This window comes from Heliangelus exortis, chromosome W (assembly GCF_036169615.1).
Source record: "Heliangelus exortis chromosome W, bHelExo1.hap1, whole genome shotgun sequence".
NCBI classification, from domain to species: Eukaryota; Metazoa; Chordata; class Aves; order Apodiformes; family Trochilidae; genus Heliangelus; species Heliangelus exortis.
Window position 1 is genome coordinate 1,587,165 of NC_092453.1, and position 27,933 is coordinate 1,615,097.

The following is a 27,933-nucleotide window of genomic DNA, read 5'->3' on the forward strand; positions in this document are numbered from 1 at the left end:
TGTAGAGGCTGGTGAAATATTCTATAAGCAACTGGGAGATGTGCCATGATCACTAGCCCTAGTCCTTGTGGGGGACTTCAACTTCCCAGATGTCTTTTGGAAGTACAACACAGCAGAGAAGGAACACTCCTAGAGGTTTCTGGAATGTGTGGAAGTGAACCAACCAGGGAAGGTGCCCTGCTGGACCTTCTATTTGCAAACACAGAAGAACTGGTAGGTGATATAATGGTTGGCAGCCATCTAAGGCACAACAACCATGAAATGCTAGAATTCTCTATTCTCAGAGATGTTGGGGGGGGGGGGCACAGCAGAACTGCCACCTTGGATTTCCAAAGGGCTGCAGCTTGGCTGCTGTTCTCAGCTTTTTTTCCTGCTCTGCTGGTGCCATCCCATAGCTGAAGTGGAGAGAAGAGGGGGGGGGGGCGGGGGCGGGGAAGAAAAGAGAGAGAGCCAGCATCCTCTCCTTTTCTCTTTGAGTTTTTATACAGCAAAAAGGGTTCTGTCTTTTCATAAATCACTGGCACATACTGGCAGAGATTTGCAGTTCTGGGAACTTCTCTTTAAATTATTGGAATCCTTCAGTCCTTGTTACCTTGCTAAATGTATTATCTTTGTCTTGACAGTCTTTCAGGAGACCTTCTGATTAGCATTCTTATCTTAAGGCGCCTGCCAGGCATGATGCAAAACAGAAGCTATCTAAGTTTAGGGTAAAAATCTGTTAATTGAGAATATGTTTGATATACTTTCAAAAGAGTAGAAAAAATGTTGAATCAAGAGACATATTTTATATTTTCAAAGTGTTTACATCACTACGCTACTTATAAAATTGTGCTACGCCGATTCTGCTTATAGAAATCCTGTGCTCCTCTGATCATAAAATTCTGTTAATAAAATAAAGCTTTAATTGTAACTACAACTTAGTGCTGTCAGCATTCTGCCCAGAATCCCCAAAAGAACCTGTCTGTTCCTGTAGTGTTGGGTGACAATATTCCATAATTTTATAACGGTAAAAATTGCATAACTTTGGGTGGCTTGATAACAAGGAGGCACATGGTACAGCCCAATTATTAGTATTCCACTGAAAATGCCCTTATATTTCCAGTATTTAAAAAAGGGACAGAGGTTTAATAAACAGTGTCAAGCAACCAGGTGATTTAATGGATGTTAAAAGCATAGCTGCCTCCTCCAGCCACTCCAGCCCAGGGCTCCCTCCAGCCCAGCCACTGGAGCCCAGCTGGGTGCTTCTCAGGGACCTGGAGTCTCTTCCCAGGCTGAGGGACATGGCTGTCACTTTCCCATTTTCAGGTTCGACCATTAGCAAAGTTGAGCATGTATCCCCCACACACACACATGCACAACACTGACATAACCAGTCACACAGAATGCCACAGACAAGGTGTTGCCTTCAACAGCACCTATGTATAGGTCTCACATAAAGCATAAACATAGACAGTCAAGTCCCCTTCCTCTTCTTTGCCTGGCAAAGGTAGAAGGTCACTAGTGAAAGCACACATACCACTTTCCAGATTCCCAAGCATACACACGTTCACGGACCTCTTAAGTAGAGGCACTGCCACTGCCCCCTCTGTCTGCCCTGATACCATAAAATTCGGTTGTTGAAAGAACCCTCTAACACTTGTCTTTAAGTTTTAGGAGATGGGCATTCTTCATCGCAGTGCTGGATGCAGGAGCGATAGTTCTCAACATCATGCGTGACATGAGTGACAACAGCCAGGACATATTGTCCTACTAGATACATATGTATAAAACTTATTGTAATATAAGATTTTGTCATCATTTGAATTTGAGGAACTAAAGGAGGGCTTTCAGACTCTGAGAGGGGCGGAACACAGAGGGGTCTAAACCTCCCCTGGTGCAACTTCAGGCCATTTCCTCTAGTCCTATCATTGTTCACTTGAGAGAAGAGGTCAGCACCCACCTCCCTACAACCTCCTTTCAGGTATTTGTAGAGAGCAATAAGGTCTCCTCTCAGCCTCCTCTTATTGCTCTTATCTAGTTTAGACTAGATATGAGGAAGAATTTCTTTACTGAGAAAGTAGTCAGGCATTGGAATGGAATGCCCAGGGAGGTGGTGGAGTCACCATACCATGTAGATGAGGTACTTCAGGACATGCTCTAGTGGGCATGGTAATACAGATATTGATAAATATATTTTATTTTATTGGGGGGGGGGTTATGTTGATGGATGGATGCAGTGATCTTAGAGGTCTTTTCCAGCTGTGACAATTCCATGATTCTGTGAAAATTAGACTATGCCCCCCTCAATCCATAATATTTCAACCCTTATTCCATACCATTTTGTGCAATACTCATTCTCCAGGTTATGAATTGTCTTTATACAAGTTTGTTGAGTCTAGGTTGAAGATCTTCATCCATCATGACAGTCTCTCAGGGCAGGAGAGATGGTATGAAGTTTGACAGTGTTTGTGCTCAAGTGCTGCAGGTTCATCTTGAGGTTCCTGGATGCCACTGCATTATTCTAGAAAAACACTTATATCAACTTATTACAACTATACAGTAATTAAAACCATTGTAAGCACATAGCGCTTAGCCAGGTGAGCTTGAGGAAGTGTGATGTAATCAATCTGCCAGGCCTCTTCATACTTGTATTTTAACCAATGTCCCCTGTGCCACAAAAGTTTTAACTGGCTTGTTTGACCCCTTTGGTTGCATCTCTTCCTTGATGACTGGAAGTGTCATGGGCCCACCGAGCTAGAAACAGTTCACCTCTGCTCCCAGTTCAGATCTGTTTGGAACACCTTAGTTTCCTGATCCACTTGCTGGTGGTGATGGTGTTCTTCAGTGGCCCGTCTCTTAGGTATGTGGGCATCTACGTGCTGTACCCTAACCGTTAGTGTCTCTAGCTGGGCAGCGATATCTTGCCACAGGGTGGCAGCCCAAATAGGCTTCCCTCTGCCCTGCCATTTTTTCCATTTCCATACTTTTAACCTCCCCCACAAGGCATTTGCTGCCATCCATGAGTCAGTGTAGAGGTAAAGCACTGGCCACTTTTCCCTTTCAGCAATGTCCAGGGCCAGCTGGATGGCTTTTACTTCTGCATATTGGCTCTATTCACCTTCTCCCTCAGTCACTTCTACAACTTGTGTAGAACCCCAAATGGCAGCTTTCCACCTCTGCTTATTTCCTACAAGACAGCAGGATCCATCAGTGAAAAAAGCAAATTTCTTCTCATGATCTGAGAGTTCATTATTCGGGGGGGCTTCCTCAGCACTGGTCACTGCCCCATCCAGTGACATTCCAAACATCTTTACCCTCTGTCAAGTTTTTAATCACTTCCACAATGCCTGGGCAATTAGGGCTACTTACTCAAGCTCACTGCATTATCAGGACAGTCCATTTACGTCAGGTGGCATCAGTGGCATGGCATGTAAACATCCAGCTCAGGATTGGTAGTTGGGGTGTTAGGAGGAGGCTCAGTACCAATTACTTCTGAAGCAGCTTGAACTCCTTTGTAGGTGGACAATATTTCTATTTCAGTCGGAGTATAATTGGCCTCTGAGCCTTTTTATTGCCAACTCAAAAATCCTAGGTGAGGCGCCAGAGGAGGCTCCAGGTACAACCACTCCTTGCCTCTCTAGTCGATAGATCAGGTGACATACGGGGAGCTGGGAGTCTCTGTTGGTATGGTATTGCTGATGGTGTACTGTAACAGAAGCAGTTGGTACCTGCTGTTCCTCCACCCTCATCAGGCCCACCACAGAATGGTCATCTGAAAGGTTGGGCAAGGTAGACAGTTGGTCAGTGCCTTCAATCTCCACAGCTGCTACACCAAAGGCCCACTTATACCCTTTTGGGTCCTTGAAATACCCTTTCTGGAGAAAGTCTATACCAAGGATGCATGGAGCATCTGGGCCAGTCACTATACAGTGGGTCTCCCAGTCATTTCCAGTTAGTCTCATTTCACCTTCAAATACAGTCAGTATTCTTGAGACCCTCATGTGACTCCAGAGATGGTAATGGAGTCTTCCCCTCTATGATTTTGATGGTATCACTATGAACCAGTTTCCACCAGAGCTCTATACCTCTGTGGTTCTGTTATATCAGGCCATTGAATCCACACTGCCCAGTAAACATTATTATCCCTTTCCTCCACCTGGCTGGAGGCAGGGGCTCTGTAATTTGCAGCACAGTGCCCAGTATTAACAGAGGGATTTGTGCAGTGTGCAGGACTCACATGGTTACTTTTACTAACAATTGGGTCGGAGACCCATCTGCTTGGGCCAGCGTATCTTTCTCTGGAGACTGGAGCAGCCATCCTCCTGGAAAAGTTCTCTCTAGTGGTGTTAACTTGCAGCTCCCATACTCTTGCGTGAAGAGCAGTGGTGGGTTTGCCATCCCATCTGATGTGAGTTATTAATTCAAATAAGTAAAATTTTAGGGAAAAAATAACACTTGGGGAAAATCATATATAAGAGAACAAAAGAGACATGCAGAATAAAAATAGGGCTCACATAACAGTGAAACAGTAAAAATTAAACAAAAGCAGATTCCAATTATAGAAAAAAAACGTGCTCAAACTAGTCAATAGGCCGTGAGAAAGGTCTGCAAGACATCTGCAAGACAGATAAAAGGGATGGGAAGGAGCACTTACCTTGGTTACATCCTTGAGCATGGGATAGAAAAACATTGAGTAATTGGATTCACTGTATTAACTTACCATTAATACATTAACAAGCTATTAGCATACTAAAATACCCACCCATAGGCTAGAGAGACCCCTATTAATAAAAAGCCCCTTACTCTTTGAGCTCGTGTAGTGAAATTTTTGAGCGTTGCCACTTTAAATGGAAGCGAGGAATTAGTTAACCAATCATGGGTGCGAATGATAGAATAATGTTAGAGATAAAGTTCTTTGTCATGATTTTGTGTACAAAAGTAGCACTTTAGTTTTGGAAAATTTGAGCTTTGTTTGTGGAATACCACACTGCTCCCCTTTATGCGCAGAACTGGATATTAAAGCAAATTTCTTGGCTCTGTGTGATTGGCTTTTCGCACTCTGGGTAACGGATCACGCTTTTGGGACAACATTTCTGGTGACCCAGATGGGACTGCCGTAGAGCCTTGCCCAGATTGTCTCACCTCCCAACAGTGGACTGGACCACCTGGGGCTCCAGCACAAACCAACCTGTTGTTCAGGGAACTCTGGCAGATCCTCTCCAGTGTTGAGCAGTAAGCAACTCAAAGGTGCAATGCTATAAAAGAGATACTGGGGAGGGGGGGGAGGGTGTGTGTGTGTGTGTAATTTGGAATATCCACTGTAAAGTATTTGGTTTTATTGGTACCATAAAACTAAATTGGGTAAATTTCATACATAGACATTTGGCAAGGCAAGGGGGTCCTTGTCTCTGATGGAGCTGAGTGTTTGAAACTGTTAATTCTTTTACGGTTGCAGTACGGGTATGACTACTTCCAGTGAGACTCTCTTCTTGGATGCATCCTTAAAATTGGAAAATATTTGGGAACATTCTAATGACAAAAGAAACAAATTATAATGTATTGTAATCATTGTTGGTCACTAAATGTAACTTTGAATTATTAGGTTATATTCCACTTAATGATGTTTTGTTGTAGCATGGATAAGTGGGATGAGGTGCTGTATATGAATGCTTGTTTGATTTTGTATGGAAGGCCAGAGATTCAAAAGAAGCATGATATTAAGGAGAATTACATTTTGTATGCAGGACTGAGAACTAGTAAGAAAGGTTGTCATAAGTCAGTGAAAGGCGATGAGGTTGTGGAAAATGTGCAGTGGTTGGTCGCCTCAGCTTCCCCTCCCCACCCTGAAAATGCACCACCTGTGTATGAGAGGAGTGAAAGGATCGGAGGAAATGAATTTAAGTCCAATGACCAGGACAATGAGGGGACAGCATCCCACTGTTCAAGACCCTTTAAAACAAGGAGTGGGGTGGAGAGACAGCTTGTTTATGTGCAAGTCCCTTTTACAGCCTCAGACCTGTTAAATTGGAAACCATCTGTAGGGTATTATTAGGCTAATCTGAGGGAGATGTATGGGCTACTCAAAACAATCATGATGACACATAAAACCACCTGGGGGGATATCCAGGCACTTTTAGAGACCCTCCTCACTACTGAGGAAAAGCAAATAGTTTTGGAGAAAGCTAAAGAAGAACAGGAACAGAAATATGCACAAAATTATATTAATTTGGTTATGCCCCGGGAGAACCCAGACTGGGATCCTGACTCCAGGAGGGACCTGGGCAGACTTAAGCAACATGAGCAATAATCTTTATGGAGATCAGCATAAATCGACTTATAAATTGAAAAACTTGTCAAAATTATACGAGGTTAGACAGAGGTCTTATGAGGAACCCTTGATCTCTTATGAGAGGCTGTGCAAAAGTGCTAGAAAGTGGACTGATTTAGATCTGAAGGAGAAAACTAACTGAAAGATGTTTAACATGCTGTTTATGGGTCAGTCAGTCTCAGATATAAGAAAAAAATTACAGAAATTGGATGGGGCAGAAGGAATGCCGATCTCGCAGTTGATCGAACTAGCATATAAGATGTACATTAATCAAGGTGAGAAGAAGAAAAAAAGAAAAAACGAGATTGCAGAAGTTGTTATTAGCTGCTGCTGTAACTATATATCTATATCTATAACTATGTCCCTGACCTGTTGTTCAGGGAACTCTGGCAGATCCTCTCCAGTGTTGGGCGGTAAGCAACTCAAAGGTGCAATGCTATAAAAGAGATATTTGCGGGGGGGGGGGGATTTGTAATATCCACTGTAAAATAGTCAGTTTTACTGGTACTGTAAAACTAAACTAGGGAAATTTTCTCCTCTCCCTGATTCCTCTTAGCTGGGGAAGAGTTGTTGGGTGAGAGAGTAAACTGCTTCAGATTAGCCCTGGATGCAGGCTAAATTAAGACAATGGGTAATAATGTATCTGTCTTTTACTGCCAGTTCTTATTAGAATAAAATATTTGTAAAGTATTCTTTAAAATGGAAGCCAACCATTATGGAGATGAGGGCTAAAGCCATTCCCTTTTATGTTTATTATCCCATAATTGTCTTATGGTTTTTTTTCTCCACTAAGTCTCAAAGCAAATGAGTGAAATAGTGTGTAATGGTTGTAAGCTGCTTCCTGATTCAGGAATACATTGAAAATCTGGAGATATTTATTAAGTAGTGATTTTGAATTCAATTATGTCAATGATAATGGTACATACACAAATTTATGGCCATTGGGGTGTTTTTTATCACTAAATGTGAAATTAAAGACAATTTCACATTTGAGGTATGCACACTGTTTATTCCTTCTAAAATGAGCATGTAGAATTGGTTAAGAAAGCTTAGTCAGACTTCATTTCTGGGGAATATTGTTTGGGTGTGTGTGCTCTCAGTTTGTGGAGGGATTTGATCAGTTGATGCACATGTCACAAATTCATTGATCCATTTCTATTCTTTTTTCAAGCTTGATGCCAGATGCTCTTTGTTGTGATCTTGAACTTAGTGCAGCAATGTTTTGGGCTGCCTTCCTTTAACTAGCTGTTTTATCATCCAATTACACCTTTCCATCTGAGAAGGGGTATCTGAAAAGGACTGGAAGCTGGGAGCTTAAGTCAGGGCAGCCAACCCAAGCTAACAGTTCTATCCCGTACCACTTAAGTCATGCTCATTGTAAAAAGGGGGGGTATGCTGTTGGTGGGGAATTCCATTTCCTAGGGTTTCTCCCTCGTGGCCTGCCTGCTATTTCTGAAGACTAGACTGAATATAAGATTATATATTTTAAGTTGCTGTTTGTATTAGTTTTGTTATTTCATTATTTTTTTTATATACATTTCAACCCACAGGGCTTCTCTTCCTGATTCTTTCTTGGCTGGGGAGGGGTTGTGGTGTGAGAGAGCAAACTGCTTCAGTGTAGCCCTGGATATGGGCTAAATGATGACAACAGAATATAAAAAACCAATGTATCAGTGCCTTGAAATTACAGACTATTAGGTTCTTATAAGCAAAGGAATTATCCTACTATTTTTGTTGCATATGTCTTACTTCTTTATGTGACAGAACTATTTGAATACCACTTTCAGGATTGCTGGCCTAAAAAGTTACTAGTGTGTAGTGTAGTTTTATCCCCCCATTTTAATTTCCAGCTGAAGGTTAAGGTACTTCTCCCCCTCGTGCAAATTATTACATTTTTCCCCTTCCCTATGAACTGAAGACATTTTTAGGATGAGAATACAAGGATATAATTAAAAGAAAGATAGCAAACTAAAACGTGCAGAATGACGACTCTTCTATGACGGCTGCAGGCCTGGTAGGGGCGGCCTTCGAGCACCGGCCTTGGGTGGGGGGTAGTATCCCGGGAGTTCCTGGTTCCACCAGCCGCTCATTCATGGCGTGCAGCGGCGCAGAAGAGTGGGAGGGAGAGTCCGCCATATTTCTGCCTTACCACGCCCTCAGAGCCAAGCTATTTAAAAGCCTGGCGAGCTAGATTCACGGTGTGTGTGCCCCAATCTCTGTCTCCTTTCTCTTCCTCGGTGGTGGTGCTCTTTCTACCCACCACCTCTTACTTTTAGGGCTGGAACGAGCCACAACAGTTCTTCGGCGGCAGCTCTCCCCACGGGAGGGAAGAGCGACCGTGCCTGGAAGACGGGTCTATCGTAAGGAAGTTTTTCCCCCAGGCGTACACTCGGGTTGCCGGGCAGCGGCGGGCTTGCCCATTTTCGAAGGAGCCGAGCTCTCGCTTTAGGATAGAGGGAGTGAGAAGGAAGTGTGTGAGAGGGGGGAGGGATTTTAGCAGCCATTAGCATTTCTGTGGGGGGTGGTTACTTCGGAAGGTGGTGGTGGGGGTGTAGTTTGCGAGGGACGTTCGGGAACAGCGTTGATTGCAGTAGGAGACAGTGGCAGAGATAACGGGGTGGGAAGGAGGGAGAGGGGTGTTTGTGCCGAGTGGCTTGGCTCGCCGAGATCGCATTGCTGCCGCCGCGGCTGCTATAGTGGATGTTTTCATGTTGCTTGGTGCATATTTTAGGAGAGGAGGAGTTGGAAGGGGCGACTAGTTGAGGCAAGAAACTAGGGATCTGTGCTGCTGCCCTGCCCCCATTTTCTCTTTGCCCGTGTGTGGCATCGAGGCAGCTCCCTGCAGTGCCCGGGTGGGGGCTCCCGGCCGGAGAGTGTCTGTGTTCCTCGGGGCTGCTGCTTTGGTGGTGTGTGTGCGTGCGCGCGCGTTTTTCGGGTCGGGGGTGGGGGTTGTGTCTGAACCAGTTAAGAAGAATGACTTTGGAGTCCATCATGGCGTGCTGCCTGAGTGAGGAAGCCAAGGAAGCTCGACGGATCAACGACGAGATCGAGCGGCAGCTGCGTCGGGACAAACGGGATGCCCGTCGGGAACTGAAGCTGCTGCTGTTGGGTGAGTGCAGGTCGCCGTCGGCACATACGCCTCAAGTGCCGCTGGGGGTGCAGCCGCCCCGAGTTTTCTCCGGCTGGCCCCACCCTTGCGTTACATGGCACGGTCGGTTCGGTTTATCCCGGGTGCTCACTATGTTTGTCACGGGGCGGTCGTGGCGGCGGTGACCCGCTCGCCGTTCCTCCGCCGCCTTGTGTGTATACGCCTGTGCAGGCTTCGCCGAGGCGCTTGTAGCTGGGTAAATAACTGTGGTTCCTATGGGTGGGTTTGATATAGTAGGGAAATCGGCTTTCCAAAATGGAGAGGCAAAGAATGGGTGGTGAGTGAAGGGTGTTTCGGGAATATTGACGATGATGGTTCTAGGAAAGTGATGGTAAGGAAGCAGATTAATGAAAGAACTCGCAGGGTGAGTTTCTTTGCAGATTGATGGTAACAGGCTTTAATATCTGTATTGTTCTGTGAGCCTTAGAAAGGTTGTTGTATCAATGGTTGCATTTTTTAATTGTTTATTTAATGAAGCAAACTGGGATAAGGGGTTTATGCCCAGATTGTTGTCTGACTTTTAAAGTATAAGGACAAAGAAACCATGAAGACCAGATGCATCCATGAAGTTCAAGAGTAACCTTAAGTATGCTGGAGGATAATAGGATCATTGATACCTTTGGAATCCACCCACTGTTCAGGAAATAAAATCTATTGTATCATTTCCTTTTAATTAAAATTGGTTTTTATTTTGGAGCCACAAGTGTGCAAAGGCAACGTTTGTTTAATAGAAATTTGGCTAGTGTTAAAATAAGCCTTTTGAAATACGTTTGTCTATATCTAATGTGTTCTTCTACATTGTGTAGTTCTTGTGGTAATACAGCTTCAGCCTTGTATTAGCAAGCCTTGAAATGGGTCTGCACCAGTGTTTGGTGTATGAATGAACGGGAATGTTTCAAGTGCATGTGGGGTGTTTAGGCCAAAGACTTTTGTCTTGGGTTGTGTACATGAAAGTAATGGTTTATCTTGGAGGATAAACTGTCTTTTCAATAAGGTAAGGAGAGTTGAAAGGAAGTCAGAATTTACTTTAATGCTTATTCATGAATGTGTTATTTCCTACTTCAATACAGTGGGTTTTCTGTGTATGAAGAAATGTATTGGGATCCTTAACTGATTTGAAAAAAGGGGTAGAGACAAATACAATGCTACCAGTAATAACAGTCTCATTTTGGCCTAATTTTTGGTTGATTGGAAGTGTCTATTTCAAGATCCAAATCCAAGATAAAATAGAGGACAGCTTGCATTTGCTTAATTTTATGGATGTTTAAGTATAATTACTATATACATTTGCTACAAGCGAATAAGTTGACACATATTGCTCAGGTCCAAATTGTTCTGCATTTCCTGGTTTTCTTGCAGTAATTTTAGAGATTTCTCCCAAGTTTTTAAGAATGCATGAAACTTACTGAATTATGCAAACATACCACCCAGAGAGCAAATTCAGAGATTTGGTTCTACTATTAGTAGTGCAGAACATGTATTGTTTTATAAGATCCACCTGCTGGTAAGGTTAAGTGTATGGATAGGTAATGGTAGATTAGAGCCTAATTGTGGCATTACTTTAGACCAAATGAAATAAGGTGATTTCAGAGCCATCATATAACAAGCCATTGCTTGGAAGCTTTGGAGAAATCTCACTGGTTGTATGAACATTTTTTCCATATATCAGTATAAACCATACTTCTAAAGATGTAAGCATAATGTATGAGAAACTGAGATGTAAATGTTCTGCTTCATACTTAATAGCGTTATCTATATTTGAGTGTAGAAATTGTTACTGTGTAGGCATTTTTTGTATTGGACTTTGTCAGCCTCAGACACATTTGAAAGTGTTTGTGTACGTGCAGCTGTTAAACAGTTAATGATCTCATGTTGTAAAGTGCAGTATAGCAGTGAACCACTGTTGAAAACACGGGGTTGGATAGAGATTCAAGTTTCAATTTATCAAAAAAAAGCTCCTACAACAAAACTTCCTAAAAATTTGTTTTAATTAGCAGGTTTCTCTTGGGTATCTGACAGTACTTCTTTCAATCACTCTCACTGCTTCCTAGCATAGTAATTTGTTCAGTTCTTAAGTTTGTGTTGTTTGTTTGGGTCATTCATATGGTTGATATGGACAAATCCATTTTAAAAAAAGGAAAATAATAATTAAAATGGGGAGACTGGGAACATAACTGTCTGAAGTTGAAGTCATCTGTTTTTGTAATTGACTTGACCTCTACTGTCCCATTACATATCTGTCCCTCAAAACTTAAAGTAGCAGCATTGGTTCATTTAATTTTATGTAAATGTTAGGTAAGCTTTTTTTCAAAAGTTCCAACTTCTCAGTTCCACTTTAAAAAATGTTGTTTGACTTAAAAGTCTAAGTAGGCTTTTGAACATGGGACAAAGGTATGTCCTTTTGATCACAAGGAGAGAACATAAATTAATCTGTGTTAATTGTCCATGCATGTTCTTAGAACTTGTTGCAAGTGCAGAGTAAAAGGCCTTAACTCAAAATGTTTTAAGGAACAAATGAGCATATCCATGTCATGGGATGTACATACAAATGCACATATGGAGCAAATATAAAGAAAAAAATTCTGGGTAAGAAGACAGGTGGTTGGGTTTTTTCCCTCCTTAACTTGTAGAATATTGTAGTGCTTCCTTGCAAAGTGAATTTTTTCCCTCCTAACTGTATAGCTTACTATGGCTGTGTGGCACAAGCTATGCTGTGTATACCCTTCTAGTGTATTAATAATGGTATCTTTTTACTTTTCATGGGATCAAGGAGTTTAAAATGTTGAAAGTAATTTCTGGAAACTCTGCATGATAAGATTTTAAATTGTTACTTTAAAAAAAGAAACCTTCTCCATGAGTAAACATTTAAATATCACTTATAGATACTGCATTGAACATAAATGTCCTGTTCTATTAAAAAATTAGGCAAAGTAAATTTTTTATTATTGTAATTCTAAAAAGGGAGAACTCTGATTCTGTGCACTAAAGTATACTACAAAGACCTAGTAATAGTTCATCTAGCACAACTTGACTGTTTAAGGTACTTTGGAACAAAGTCACTGAATTTGATTTTCATCTTCTGTATTTTTCAAATTGTTCTGCGTTTCATTACTACTGAACATATTGCGAAACTTTGAGTGTTCTCCAGAGTGTAAAGTTGTTAATATCTGTTGCTTGCTGTTGTAAAAACATTTATTGTTATAGCACCAAAAAAAAAAAAAGGGGGGGGGGGGGGGGAACATTGCAATGAAGAAGGAGGAAAAGGTGGAGATACTCAATGACTACTTTGCCTCAGTCTTTAATAGTCAGATCAGTTATCCTCAGGGTATTCAGCCCCCTGAGCTGGAAGATAAGGACAGAGAGCAGCACAACCACCATAATGAAGAAAGGACAGCTAGAATGGGGGGCATATAAGGAAGCTGTCCGAGCAGCAAGAGACCTAGTTAGAAAAGCCAAGGCTCAGAACTAAATCTAGCCAGGGAGATCAAAGGGAATAGCAAACATTTATATAGGTATATTAACAGCAAAAGGAAGATTAGGGAAGGTGTGGGCCCCCTCAGAAAGGAAACAGGTGAACTAGTGACAAGTGATATGGAGAAGGCTGAGGTTCTCAATGACTTCTTCACCTCAGTCTTCACTGGCAAGGGCTCCAGCCACACTCCTGAAGTCACAGGAAGTCAATGGCAGTGGCTGGAAGGAAGAACTGGCCATTGTAAGTGAAGATCAGGTTTATGACCATCTAAAGAACCTGAAAGTCTACAGGTCCATGGGACCTGATGGGATACATCCATGGGTACTGAGGGAACTGGCAGATGTGGTTGCTAAACCACTGTCTATTACATTCCAGAAGTCATGGCAGTCTGGTCAAGTCCCCGCTGACTGGAAAAGGGGAAACATAACCCCCATTTTCAAAAAGGAAAAGAAGGAAGATCCAGGTTACTACAGGCTGGTCAGTCTCGCCTCTGTGCCTGGTAAGATCATGGAGCAGATCCTTCTGGAGGCACTGTTGGAACAGAAGAATAATGAGGAGGTGACTGGGTATAATCAACATGGCTTCACCAAGGGCAAATTGTCTGACAAACCTTGTGGCCTTCTATGAAAAGGTCACAACATCAATAGACAAGGGAAGAGCAACTGACATGATTTACTTTTACCTGAGCAAAGCCTTCAACACTGTCCCATATGACATTCTGGTCTCCAAGCTGGTAAAACATGGGTTTGACGGATGGACCACTTGGTGGATTAAGAACTGGCTGTCAACGGGTCTGTGTCCAAGTGGAGGCCAGTGACAAGTGGATTCCCTCAAGCATCAGTGTTGGGACCAGTCTGTTTGTTGGTGACATAGATGGTGGCATTGAGTATGCCCTCAGCAAGTTTGCTGATGACACCAAGCTGTGTGGTGTGGCTGACACACTTGAGGGAAGGGATGCCATCCAGAGGGACCTTGATAGGCTGGAGAGGAGGGCCCATGCCAACCTCATGAAGTTCAACAAGACCAAGTGCAAGGTCCTGCATCTGGGTCAAGGCAATCCCAAGCACCAATATAGGCTGGGCAGTGACTGGCTTGAGAGCAGCCCTGAGGAAAAGGACTTGGAAGTGATAGTGGACAAGAAGTTCAACATGAGCCATCAGTGTATGCTTGCAGCCCAGAAAGCTAACTGTATCCTTGGCTGCATCAAGAGAAGCATGGCCAGCAGGTCGAGGGAAGTGATTCTCCCCCTCTGCTCTCATGAGACCCCACCTGGAGTACTGTGTCCTGTTCCAGAGCCCCTATTACGTGTCTTCCAGCATGGACATGCTGGAGTGTGTCCAAAGAAGGGTGTCACAAGTATGATCAGAGGGCTGGAATTCCTCTGCTATGAAGACAGACTGAAAGTTTGGGTTATTCAGTCTAGAGAGGAGAAGGCTCCGAGGAGACCTTATTGTAAGCCTTCCAGTAAGTATCTGAAGGGGGCCTACAAGGAAACTGGTGATGGACTTTTTAGGATGTTGGGTAATGATAGGACAAAGGGGAATGGATTCAAACTAGAGGAGGGTAGATTTAGATTGGAAGTTAAGAAGTTCTTCACCATGAGGGTTGAACTGGCAGAGGAGCTCACCAAAGCCTCTCTCCATCATTTACCAACAGTCTTGCCAAGGTGGCACCCATCTACAAGAGGGGCCAGAAGGAGGATCCAGGGAACTACAGGCCTGTCAGCCCAACCTTAGTACCAGGAAAAATTATGGAGCAGTTCACCTTGAGTGTGCTCACATGTCAAGTTCAGGGCAGCCAGAGGATCAGGCCCAGCCAGCGTGGGTTCAGGAAAGGGAGGTCCTGCTTGACCAACCTGGTCTCCTTCTATGATCAGGTGACCCACCTAGTAGACAAGGGAAAGGCTGTGAGCATTGTCTACCTAGACTTTAGTAAAGCTTTTGACACTGTTTCCCACAGCATTCTTCTGGAGAAGCTGGAGACTTGTGGCATAGAGAGGTGTACTATTTGCTGGATAAAAAACTGGCTGACTCAGAGTTGTAGTGAATGGAGTTAAATCTAGTTGGTGGCTGGTCACCAGTGGTGTTCCCCAGGGCTCAGTTTTGAGCCTGATGTTGTTCAATATCTTTATCAATGATCTGGATGAAGGGACTTAGTGGTTCCTCAACAAGTTTGCAGAGGACATGAAGTTGGGCAGAAGCTTTCATCTGCCTGAGGATAGGAAGGCTCTGCAGAGGGATCTGGGTAGGTTTGATTGATGGGTTGAAGTTTAACAAGGCCAAGTGTTGGGTCCTGCATTTTGGTCACAGCAACCGTACAGGCTTGAGGAAGAATGGCTGGAAAGATGCCTGGTGGAAAAGTACCTGTTCATGACCTATTCAAAAACAGTGTACATGAGACATTTCAGGGCGTCCTCTAGTGTGCAGGGTGGTTTTTTTTCTGGGTTGACTTGGTGATATTTTCTAACCATGGCGATGTTGTGAAATATGAGTATCTTTTCATTCTCAAACTGTGTGGTGAAATCAACACACTGGAGGGAAGGGATGTCATCCAGAGGGACCTTGACAGTCTTGAAAAGTAGGCTTGTGCAAACTGCATGAAGTTTAATAAGGCCAAGTGCAAAGTTCTGCACCTGGGTTGAGGCAATCCCATGTACCAATACAGGCTGTGAGGAGAAAGGATTGAGGGCAGTCCTGAAGAGAAGGACTTGGGTGTGGTGGTGGTGGACCAGAAGCTTAACATGAGCTTGCAGCCCAGAAAGTGGAACATGTCCTGGCTTCTATCAAAAAAAGCGTGGGCAGCTGGTTGAGGAAGGTGATTCTCCCCCTCTGTTCTGTTCTTGTGAGACCCTACCTGGAGTACTGTATCCAGTTCTGGAGTATCCAAAATATGGAGGGCATCTTGCTTCTTGAACATCTCCAGAGAAAGAGAGCTAGAGCACCTCCCCTATGAAGACAGGCTGAGCAAGTTGGGGTTGTTCAGCCTAGAGAAGAGGAGGCTCTAAGGTGACCTTATAGTGACTTTCCAGTATCTGATGGTGCCTACAAGACAGCTGAGTTAGGACTTTTTGCACTGGTGTGTAGCAAGAGGACAAGGGGCAATGGTTTTAAACTAAAAGAGGGGAGATTTAGATTAGACATTAGGAAGAAATTCTTACCACCCTCACAGGAAAGACACCAGAACGGGTTTCCCAGGGAGGCTGTGACTGCCGCTGCCCCCTCCCTGGAAGTGTTCAAGGCCAGGTTGTATGGGGCTTTGAGAACCTGATCTAGTTGTAGGTGCCCCTGCCCATGCAGGGGGAATTGGATCTAGATGATCTTTAAAGTCCCTTCCAATCCTAACCATTCTATGATTATTTATGTGTTACCTAAGGGAACAGGTTGGGGATAAACTATTTGAATTTAGCAACTAGTGTTAACTGGGAGACTTTGTTCCTTTCATTTCCCCAAAACTACAAGAGATAAATGTATATGTATTTCTATGTTTGTTTTTGTTTTGTACCTTTGTTAGCCAAATGAAAGATTTGCATGCAGAACTTGATGAATTAGCAGATCTCGACTTGAAAAAAACTTGGAAGTAGGCCCATCAAGCTAACAGTGAATCTTCCTTTCTGTAATTTGAAATACCTATGCAAATAGACAATGTCCTCTGCTTACAAGTAGGTAAATGGATGCTATTTGCGTTTGCTTTCTACACGCAATTAAAAAATGCTGATATGGGATACCATATTTTAATTGTTTGTTTTCTTTGCTCTTTGTTAAAGAACAAAAATAATTTTGAAAGAGCATTGCAAGTTTTTCTTATTACCTTGTATTGATCCATACTTATATTCAAACTGAACACTTAAGAGTTTTAGGTAGTTACAACAGTATGTATTTAAAATTGGAAAACAATACACATCTTGATAATGTGTGTTTAAACTAGAGTGGTAGGTATCTTTTACTTTGGAGAAGCTGTTTCTAAGGTTATCTAGTTTGATTCTGGGTTACAAACACTTATTCGTTTTATATATGGATGTATATGGCTACATATAATTGGTTTTGAGGAAAACAATCATCTTTATCAATGTAATATGATTTCACATTTGATGGAAAGAGCATATTGTTTTAATGCATGATAAAGGAATAATTTATTTTAAGCATTTATAAAGGATTTTCTGGTTGGTGGTTTTTTTTGTTTTTTTTTTTTTTGCTCATTTTGCTCATTTTTCCTTCTTTAGAAGTTATCTGCTGTAGTTGATGGAAATCGGCTTATAACCTCAATACTCAAAGAATTCTGACTAATGTAATTTTAGCTCATGTGAAAAAGCCAAGGGACCACAAATTTGTACTTACCCTTAAAACCAATATCGAATTCCTACAGGAGGGAAACGTATGTTCTACAGAGGAATCTCTTCTCAAAAGACTTTGGCCAACATCATCCTGGCTTGTATTGGGAAAAGTGTGGCCAGTAGGAGAAGGGAAGTGATTGTGCCCCTGTACTCAGCACCAGTGAGGTCACACCTTCAGTACTGTATTCTGTTCTGGGCACCTCATTACAAGAAAGACATGGAGTTGCTGGAGCAAGTTCAGAGAAGGGCAACCAAGCTGGTGAATGGTCTGGAAAACAAGTTCTAAGAGGAGAGGCTGAGGGAATTGGGAATGTTTAGTTTGGAGAGGAGGAGGAGGTTGAGGGGAGACTTTATTGCTCTCTACAACTACCTGAAAGGAGGTTGTAGGGAGGTGGGGTGCTGGCCTCTTCTCAAGTGAATAATGATAGGGCTAGAGGAAATGTCCTCAAGTTGTGCCAGGGGAGGTTTAGATATTAGGAAGAATTTCTTTACTGAGAGAGTAGTAAGGCATTGGAATGGACTGCCTAGGGAGGTGGAGGTATTTATATTTATATGTGTATATATATTATTTATATAAATATATATAAGAATTTATATGTGTATTTAAATACCCTGAAAGTATTGAAAAATGGTGTAGATGAGGCACTTCAGGACATGCTCTAGTGGGTGTTACTGATGTACATGATTTTATTTGGGAAGGGTGGGGGGTGGGGTAGGGAAGTTGACAGTTGGACATGGTGATTTTATGGTGTCATTGTTTGAATTTGAAGAACTAAAGAAGGTGGGCTTTCAGACTCTGAGAAGGGTGGGACACAGAGTGGTCTATTCCCTCCCATTTCCTTCCCATACTCTATAAAGATCTGGCAGACCAGCAACCCTTTCCTTCTCTTTTCTGCTTGCTGCTGTCCTCTGCGCTGCTGTTCCCCTGTGTTCCTTTATCATCAGCTCACCACATGACTCTCCAGAGTCCACAGGTATCGGGTGCTGGGAAGAGCCATGGAGCCCCCCTCCTGCATCCGCCCTGCCACAAGGGGCCCTCAGGCACCTATCCCTGCTGCTATCAAGACTGGGTTGTCTGTGTGTATGCATATATTCGTATATATTTATATATATTTGGTTTTTTGTTACTTTATCCCTTCTGTTATTGCCTTCCCCATGTGCTAGTAAATCTGTCTCGAATTGTTTTCAGTTTCTGGTCTTTATTCCCATTTTATCTTTGCTTTGTGTGTGTGTGGGGACGGATAGAGAGTAATTCTGTCATAAGGTTTGTGGTCCACCAAAACTGCTAAGCTGTGACAGAATAATTGGCGCCCAACACGGTGCTTGAATTGAAATTTTTCTTTTAATTGAAAGTATTGGAAAGTTGGAAATTGAAATGTCATGAGTGAAAGACTTGTTCTATACTGCCTTTTTTAATTCACTCATCTATGCATATTGTTTTGTAGCACCCCATCTCCCAGCCATGTTACTTTCTTATGCTTTCAAAACATGGATTTCTGTAAGAATGAGTTCGGTTGAGAATTTGATTAGGGAGTTTGGGGGCTCTTGGAATGCATTCACTATGCAAAATGATTCTGTTTCTTTCTGTGGAGAGTTTGACTCGCCAGAGCTTGGAGGCCTTGGTGATGGCTGGTGTTACTTGTTTTGGTTACTGCTGTGCCTGAATGTGTTCCGGGGGTGGTTCAATGTTTGATATTTGGGCGGGAAAACTGCCCCCACTGCCAGGGACAGCTCCCCCACTGGCTCCAAACCAGCCCTTGTCGCCCCTGTCACAGCTGGCAGAAAGCATCTAAAAAAGTCGGATCGCACGATAAGGGGTCCTGATCAGCAAGAGAGTTGGACCGAGGCAGGAACAACACAAGAGAGTGATTCAGAACCTGAATCTATGTCTCTCTATGTCCAATCTATGTCTCTGAAAGAGATACAGAATTTAAGAAAGGATTGTGCTTGCGATTAAGGTGAATCACACTGAAGCCCAAAAAGGCCGAATAAACTGTTTAGAGACAAAGTTTTGAGTCTTTAAGCAGCAAAGGTATTTATTCACAGATCCGGGGAACTCCCAGCTCACGCTGGACAGAGAGTTCACACCCTCGGGGGGGGGGTAGGGTTAGGGTATTTATACAGCCTTTCATGCATATTCATAAGATTACGACAGGTAATTATAATATTCATACCAGGCGGAGTCTGGGCGGAACCAGGCGGAGTCTGGGCGGAGTTGTTCTCTTGGGGATATGTCCCTCTTAGGGTTAAACTTCTATCTCCCTTGATTCCAGGTGGCTTCATGTTGTTCTATGGATATCGGGCCCCAGCCATAACTTTTATCTGCTGGTTGTGGCATCTTTATGTTCTCCTTGTGCAGATGTTCACATGCTTTTGGGGCCAAGCTGGCACCTCCCTGGCCTTGGCGGTGCCTTGATCTAAAACGAGATTTACACTCCCAATTATTTCTCAGGGAGAAAGCTAGCTTCGTTAGGCCTTGTTTTGCTTTTCGCTGTGACAGTGGAAAGCTGTTTTGCTCCTAACTGAAACAGTGGAAAATTACGAGTTTGGACTGCTTTGCCTGGTCTTTTCTCGGTTTAGTCTTGAATTGTACTGGTTATGATCACTAGTTCTAATTCTACATTAGATAAATTCACACAAACAACTTGGCCTGCTCTCCTTTTCCCACAGGAATTGATCTGTTGAGATCCTTTCCTGTTTCAACACTGCTTGGATGCTGCGTGTGGGACAAGGGAGTGGATACATCTTTGCAAATGCCTTTTGTTTGCGGTAAAAATATCCTTATAAGGAGGATATCAAATGTCACCCTATTAGATGGAACACCATGGAAAGAGGCATCAGATATCTGAGGGAGCTGGCAATTCGGAAGGTCATCTATGGTGATGGGCAAACACCTGAAGATCCCAATGAGGTGCCATGCAGGAGGCCTCTGCTTAAAAAGCTCACACAGAGTGCCCCTGCTATGTACGCCCACATTTTGGGGGGAAGGGTCTTTGGGGAAGACAATGAAACACCACCAACTGCCAGTGAATTTATTAGCCAGCTAAGACAGCATGAAGACAGTGTGTCTAACCCCTTACAGGCTCATGTCTCAGCTGTGGAAAAAATGGCTGGGGAGTTCAAAACTACGGCTGAGGAGTTGAAAACCTCTCTTGAGAAGCTGCATGACAAGCTATCCAAGATGGAGATGGAGAGTAACACTAGTCGTTCTCCTGAATGGATTCATGTATCAGCTATTGAAAACAGGCACTTCCCTAGGAGGCCAGCTCAGGGTAGGCAGAACTCGACACAGTTCTCTGTGGTTGACCCTACGTAACCTTGGCGAAAACATGAGTATATGGGATGGCAAACCCACCACTACACTGTGTGCAAGAGTACAGGAGCTGCAAGGTAATACCACTGGGGGTAGTGTTTCCAGAAAGATGGCCACTCCAATCTCCCAAGAACCACCCATTGCTGGCCCCAGCAGATGGGTCTACAACCCAGCGGGGAGTCAAGGAAATAACTGCGAGGGTCCAGATTGCCACACAAACCCTTGTGTGGGCGCTGTACTCAGCAGTAGAGGGGCCCTGCCTCCAGCCAGGTGGAGGAGAGGGATAACCGAGTTTACTGGACAGTGTGGATTCAGTGGCCTGGCACAGCAGATCCACAGAGATACAGAACCCTGGTAGACGCTGGTGCACAGTGCACCTTGATACCATTGAATCACAAAGGAACAAACTCTGTTACCATCTCTGGAGTCACAGGAGGGTCTCAAGAACTGACTGTAGTGGAGGCTGAAATGAGCCTGACCAGAAATGACTGGGAGACCCACTGTAAAGGGACTGGCCCAGATGCTCCGTGCATCCTTGGTATAGACTTTCTCTGGAAAGGGTATTTCAAGGACCCAAAAGGGTATAAGTGGGCCTTTGGTGTAGCAGCTGTGGAAACTGAGGGCAGTGACCAACTGTCTACCTTGCCCAACCTTTCAGATGACCCTTCTCTAGTGGGCCTGATGAGGGTAGAGGAACAGAAGGTACCGTATGGCCCCACTTGCTTTCACCTGGAGGGGTGTCCAGTACACCTGGAACAGACTGCTTCAGGGGTCAAAGTATAGTCCCACTATCTGCCATGGACTAATCCACACCGCAATGGAGAAGGGGGGGGCTCCAGACCATCTGCAGTAAATGGGCGATAATGTTGTGTGGGGTAATATAGCTGAAGAAGTCTTTGAAAAAGGTGCAAATGTAATCTGAATTTTTAGAAGCTGGTTTTACTATAAAGAGAAACAAGGTCAGGTCAAGACACCTGCCAGAGAGATCCAGTTCCTGGGAATTAGGTGGCAAGAAAGATGCAGGCATTTGGTCAGCAAAATTGCAACCATGTCTTCATCCACTAATAAGAAAGAGACACAGACCTTCATGGGTCTTTTACCCAAAATAAAAATGGTTTTACATTGGGCCTTGAACAGCAACAGGCCTTCAAGCAAATAAAATGAGAGGTAGTCCATGCAGTGGCCCTGGGACCTCTCTGAACAGGACAGGAGGTCAAAAATGTGCTCTGCACTACAGCTGGTGATAATGGTCCACCTGGAGCCTCTGGCAGAAAGCACCACATGAGGCTAGAGGTTGATCTCTAGGGTTTTGAAGTCAGCATTATCAAGGTTCAGAGGCCAATTACACTCTAACTGAAAGAGAAATACTGGCTCCCTATGAAGGAGTTCAAGCTGCTTCAGTAATTGTTGGTACTGAGGCAATGCTCCTCCTGGTAGCTTGTCTGCCAGTTTTGAAGTGTATGTTCAAGGGGAGCATCTTGTCTACACACAATGCCACTGATGCCACCTGGAATAAGAGGATTGCCTTAATAACACAGGTCGAATTGGGAGTCCTGTTCGTCTAAACATTGCGGAGGTGATTACAAACTGGCCGGAGGGTAAAGATATTGGAATGCCACCAGATGAAACAGTGAACTGTGCTAAGGAAGCCCCTCCATATAATGAACTTTCAAATGATGAGAAGAAGCTTGCTCTCTTCACCAATGGATCTTGCCGTCTTGTAGGAAGTCGGTGGAGGTGTGGAATACTACATGACAAGTAGCTCAAGCAGCTGAGGGGGATGGTGATTCAAGCCAGCTCGCAAAGATAAAATCCATCCAGCTGGCCCTGGACATTGCTGAAAGGGAAAAGTGGCCAGTGCTTTACCTCTACACTGACTCAGGGATGGCAGCAAATGCCTTGTGGGGGTGGCTGAAGGGATGGAAATGGGACATCTGGCAGTGCAGGGGGAAGCCTATGGGGCTGCCACTCTGTGGTAAGATATTGCTCTCCAGTTAGAGAAACTAACGGTAAGGGTACGGCATGTGGACACCCATGTACCCAAGAGTTGGGCCTGTTGGAGAGGTTTTGGAAGAAAATGGACATGTGAGTAATCCTGACTACTTAGCATTAGTCAGAGTGAGCTAAGGGCCTTGAGGCCCAGCTGCAAAGTTACTAAAAGATCAGCTACGCACAAAAGATAAGGGAGGTGGCAGCAGAAAAGAAGAATAACAGGATGGGAAAGCATTGCATAGACAGCACATAAGGAGTTGTATTTAACCAGTTAGATAGTGCCCTGTGGCACAGGAAGAATGTGTTGTACCAATCTGCAGTATGCTTGTTATCAGCCTGACTGTGTATAAAAGGGCTACTGCTACTCTCTATAAACGGCAATACTTTGATTATATTAATCTGTGTGTTGTCCACTGCGCTCTTCCTGGCACGGCCCAGTGAAGAACACCGCAAAACCATCAGGCAGACCAAGTAGCTCAAGTGTTTCAAACAGATTTAGGCTAGGAGCACAGAGGTGAACTGTTTTCAGCTCACTGGGCCTATGACACTTCAGGTCAACAAGGGCGAGATGCAGCATACCAATGGGCCTGTGAACAAGGGGTGGACTTAACTTTAGACATTATTATACAGGTTATTCATGATTGTGATGTATGTGCATCAATCAAACAAGCTAAACGGTTAAAACCTTGGTGGTACAGGGGATGTTGGTATAAATTCAAGTAAAGGCCTGGCAGATAGATTACATCACACTCCCTCAGACTTATCAGGGTAAGTGCTATGTGCTCACAATGGTTGAAGCAAGCTCTGGGTGGTTGGAAACATACCCCATGCTTCATGCCTCTGCTCGTAATACTGTTTTGGGGCTTGAAAGGAAAGTGTTGTGGTGGCACGGTACCCCAGAGATGATTGAGTGGGACGCATTTCAAAATACACCTCATAGACAACTGGGTTAAATAGCATGGTGTAGAGTGAATATACCATATTCCCTATCATGCACCAGCATCTGGAAAAATCAAATGCTACAATGGCTTGCTGAAAACCACCCTGAAAGCAATGAGTGGTGGGATTTTCAAAAATTGGGATATGCATTTGGCAGAAGCCTCCCTGGCTAGTTAACACTAGGGGATCTATCAATTGAGCCAGTCCTGCTCAATCAGACCTTTTACATACAGTGGATGGGTATGAAGTTCCTGTTGTGTTTTAAAGGAACCTGTTGGGAAAAACTTTTTGGATCTATCTGGCTTTGGGCAAAGGCAAACTCATCTGTGGGACTGTTTCTATTTAAGGTTCTGGATATACTTGCTGGGTTATACGGGAGGATGGGAAAGTCCATTACGTACCATAGGGGAACTTAATTCTAGCCAAGAGCCTTTAGTTCCACTTTGTATAGTATTAATTGTTATATAATAGTAATTAGATGTGTAAGGTGTTTTTTTTCCCCAGGATAATGCAGTGGCATTCAAGAGTCTCAGGAAGAGCTTGGTGCTCGTGAGAGCATGAACCTTGACAGACCATCTGTCTTGCTTTGAGAAACTGCCATGCTGAGGATCTGTAGCCTGGACTTAACAAGAAACTTGTTTAAAGAAAGTAGGGAGAGAAATGGAACTGAATAAGGGGTGAAAAGTTATCGTTTTAATTTGAGGAACTAAAGAAGGAGGGCTTTCAGACTCTGAGAAGGGTGGAACCCAGAAAGGTCTGTTCCCTCCCATTTCCTTCCCGTACTCTATAAAGGTCAGGCAGACCAGCAGCCTTTCCGCTGCTGTCTGCGCTGCTGTTCCGCTGCGATCGCCATGTGCTCTTCACAGTCCACATGTATTGAGTGCTGGGAAGAACCTTAGAGCCCCCCCTCCTGCATTGGCCCTACCACAAGGGGCCCTCAGGCACCTTTCCCTGCCCCTATCAAGTTCAGGTTGTGTGTATTTATATATTTGTATATTTTGCGTTCTTTGTTGCTTTATCCCTTTTGTTATTGCCTTTCCCCTGTGCTTGTAAATCTGTCTCCAGTTGTTTAAGCTGGAAACTGAAAAGTCTCTGGTCTTTATTTCCCTTTTATCTTCCCTTTGTGTGTGTGGATAGAGAGCAATTCTGTCCTTCAGTTTTGGTCTGCCCAAACTGCTAAGCCGTGACATAGAGGTCTTTTCCAACTGTGACAATTCTGTGACAATCAATGTGAAATTAATCCCAGGAAGGTGTGAAAATAGCATTTTAAGGTAGATGTGTGTTTCTTGCTATGCTCAATGGAATAACACTTGAAAGAGGTGTTCTCTTATGTGAACAAGACTGTAGGAACAGCTTTTGCTAATAAAATTATGTGAAGATTTTAAACATTCACCTTTTATTTTCTCTACTTTTTTAGAAAGTTTGACTTAAAATATTGTGTTAACCCTGTGCAAATAAAGGAGATACATTAATACTGAAGGGCATAAATCTAATTGATAATACAGTTTGGAAAGTTTTACAAGTGTAATGGTTTAATGTTTGGCTGGCAATTAACAGTATAACATGCTATTATTCCCCCACTTGATAAAGATTGGAGAGAGAATAAGGGAGAGAGACTTATGGGTTGGAAACTAAACTACACAGCTTTAATGAAACAGTAACCATAAAAAGGAAAAATTATTACATGTGTACAAATATACAGAAAGATGATATCACATTCCTCCCCCCTTTCCCCAAGTAATGCTCTCATCACCACTGAGGCTGCAGGGCAGCCAGCCCTGGGAAAGTCCAGGCTGGACTCTTGGAGTCGGCAGCAGTTGACTGGAGGCAGGAACACACAGATTCAGGCCGGCACAGATCAGGACCAAAGGCAGACAAATGGACAGAATCCTCCCAGGATGCCGAAGCAAAGAAGGGCAAAGGGTGAGGAGGAAGGCTGAAGGAACGGGCTTGACCCTTGTCATCCCTCAAATTTATACTGAGTATGACACATATGGTATGGAATTCTCTGGTGAATTTTGGTCATTTATCTTGTCCTCCCCTCCCTAAAGAAGGGTTGCAGGTGTGACCCCCTTTATTCCTTTTCTCTTTCCGGAGCACAAGATGTTCCTCAGAACCGAGCAGTGACCTTGGTTCTGCATAACATTCTCCAGCCGTAACTATAAACATCAAGCGTTATCAGTCTTAAAAGCAGACACTGACTGAGAAACTTGCTGTTAATTTCAGCAAGTGCAGCTGCTTATGAGAGACATAGCTGAAAGTGAAATTACAAGACAGAAAATTAGCTCTATCCTGGCCCAAACCAGGACAACAAGTTACTGGGGAATTTCCAGGAACAACATAAATGTGGGGTTTTTGTGTTGTGGGTTGTTGGATTTTTTTTATTGGTTGTTTTGTTGGTGTGGGTTTGGTTTTTTTTCCCAAGCTACATAAGCTAAATTTAAGAATACAGTAGACCTTTCCCAATTGGAAGGGAGCTACAAAAATCATCTAGTCCAACTGCATGACCAATTCAGGGCTGACCAAAAGTTTAATATTAAAGGCCAATGTCCAAATGCCTCTTAAACACCAAGAGGCTTGGGGCATCGACCACCTCTCTAGGAAGCCTTTTACAGTGTTTGACCACCCTCTCAGTAAAGAAATGTTTCCTAAGGTCAAGTCTGAACCTTCCTTGGTGCAGATTTCAATCATTCCTATTCATCCTGTAAATGGATAGCAGAGAGACCAGCATCCCCTGCTCCATTTCCCCTCCTCAGGAAGCTGTAGAGAGCAATGAGGTCACCCATTACCTTCCTCCTCTCCAAACTAGGCAAGTCCAAAGTCCTCAGCTGTCAGCTGCTCCTCAGAGTGCATGCTTCCCTGCCCTTTTACCAGGCTGTCAACCAGCAGGGCTGCTCTCTCACCACTCCTCTCCCAATTTGTACTTTCATCTGGTGACACAAATATAAAATTAGGATTAAATCTTAAATGATCTGAAAGCAAATTGCTTCCCCCTAAGAATAATGTTGATATAGAGGATAAACTGAAAGGTAATTGTTTAAAGTTTTTTTTCTTTGTGGGGTTTGAAAAGAAAAATTGCTTTGAATAAATAAGCTATGTAATTTACATACTAAGCTTAATGTTTAGAGCTGGGTCAGTACTACAGAGCTTTTTCACAGAACTCCTGTGCAGATGCACTTGCCAACAGAAAAATGCCCTTGTTGTTTTGTTTGAGAAGGTGGTGTAACTGTGCCAGAAACAAACAAGACCAATGAAACAGAATTTCTCCTCTGCTTAGTCCATTCAAGCATAAGTATTCAACAAACTACTGTTAAGAACGACATGGTTTAGAAAAGCCCATCTTTCTGTGGAGGGGAGGTGATGCCTAATGTATGTATAGAAAAGATAGGTGTACTGCATCTGGCTGGGACTGAGCTGATTTTCCTCATAGCAGCCTATATGGTACTGTGTTTTAGACTGGTGTTTAGATTGTTTTGGTCACCAATGTTTTAGCTACTGATAATCAGTGCTTGCACAGCATCATGGCCGTATCTCTTTCTCATTCTGCTGCCTGAGGGAGTGTCACAGTTTAGGCCCAGCCAATAACAAAGAACCACACAGCTGCTCACTCACCCCTTCCTCCCCCCCCCTACCCCCCGGTGGAATGGGAAGGACAAAATTCAACTAAAACTCCTGGATAGAGACAAGGATAAGGAGGGTTTAACTCACTAATTATGGTCACTGGTAAAACAGACTCACTGATCAAATAAGAGCAGGACAATGAGAAAACAAAAACAGATTTTAAATACCTTACCTCACCCATCCCTTTTTCTCCATCCCAAATTACTTTGTTCCCGATTTCTCTACCTCCTCATCAGTGGCATAGGAGGATGGGGAATGGGGTTTATGGTCAGTTTCTCGCATGTTGTTTTCTGCTGCTCCTTCCTCCTCAGGGAGAAGGACTCCTCACAGTCTTTCCCTGCTCCAACGCAGGGTCCCTCCCACGAGAGTCCTTCATGAACTCCTCTGACATGCATCTCTCCCATGAGGTGCAGTCCCTCAGGAACAGACTGCTCCAGCATGGGCTGCCCACAGAGTCATGGCTTGCTTTGGGAGCAGCCACCTCCCCTGGTGCACCATGGGCTGCAGGTGCATATCTGCTTCACCATGCTCCTCCATGGTCTGCAGGGGGACAGCCTGCTATCTCATCATAGGCTGCAAAGGAATCTCTGCTCTGGCAACTCTCACTCCTTCTTCACTGACTTTGGTATCTCTGCATGGGTGGTGTTCTCACCTTTTTCTCTCCTCTGCCCCACAGGTCTTACAGCAGTTTCATTTTCCCTTTCTTAAATATGTTAATTGCAGAGTTATATTCAATGTCGTGGATGGGCTCAGCCTTGGCTAGACATGGGTCTGGATTTTGGTGCTAGGGGAGATTCCAGCAGCTTTTCAC

General features: G+C 43.7%; 1 protein-coding gene across 1 annotated transcript in view; it reads left to right on the top strand.

Moving 5' to 3' along the window:
- The first annotated feature begins 9,270 nt into the window (after positions 1–9,270).
- The window catches only part of LOC139789224 (guanine nucleotide-binding protein G(q) subunit alpha-like), a 138,909-nt gene continuing 120,246 nt past the window's right edge, over positions 9,271–27,933 (top strand). Inside the window, exon 1 of the mRNA XM_071729729.1 lies at positions 9,271–9,416. Within this exon, the coding sequence (XP_071585830.1) occupies positions 9,281–9,416 (136 nt within the window). The 5' untranslated portion in view covers positions 9,271–9,280. The remainder of the gene's footprint in view (positions 9,417–27,933) is intronic.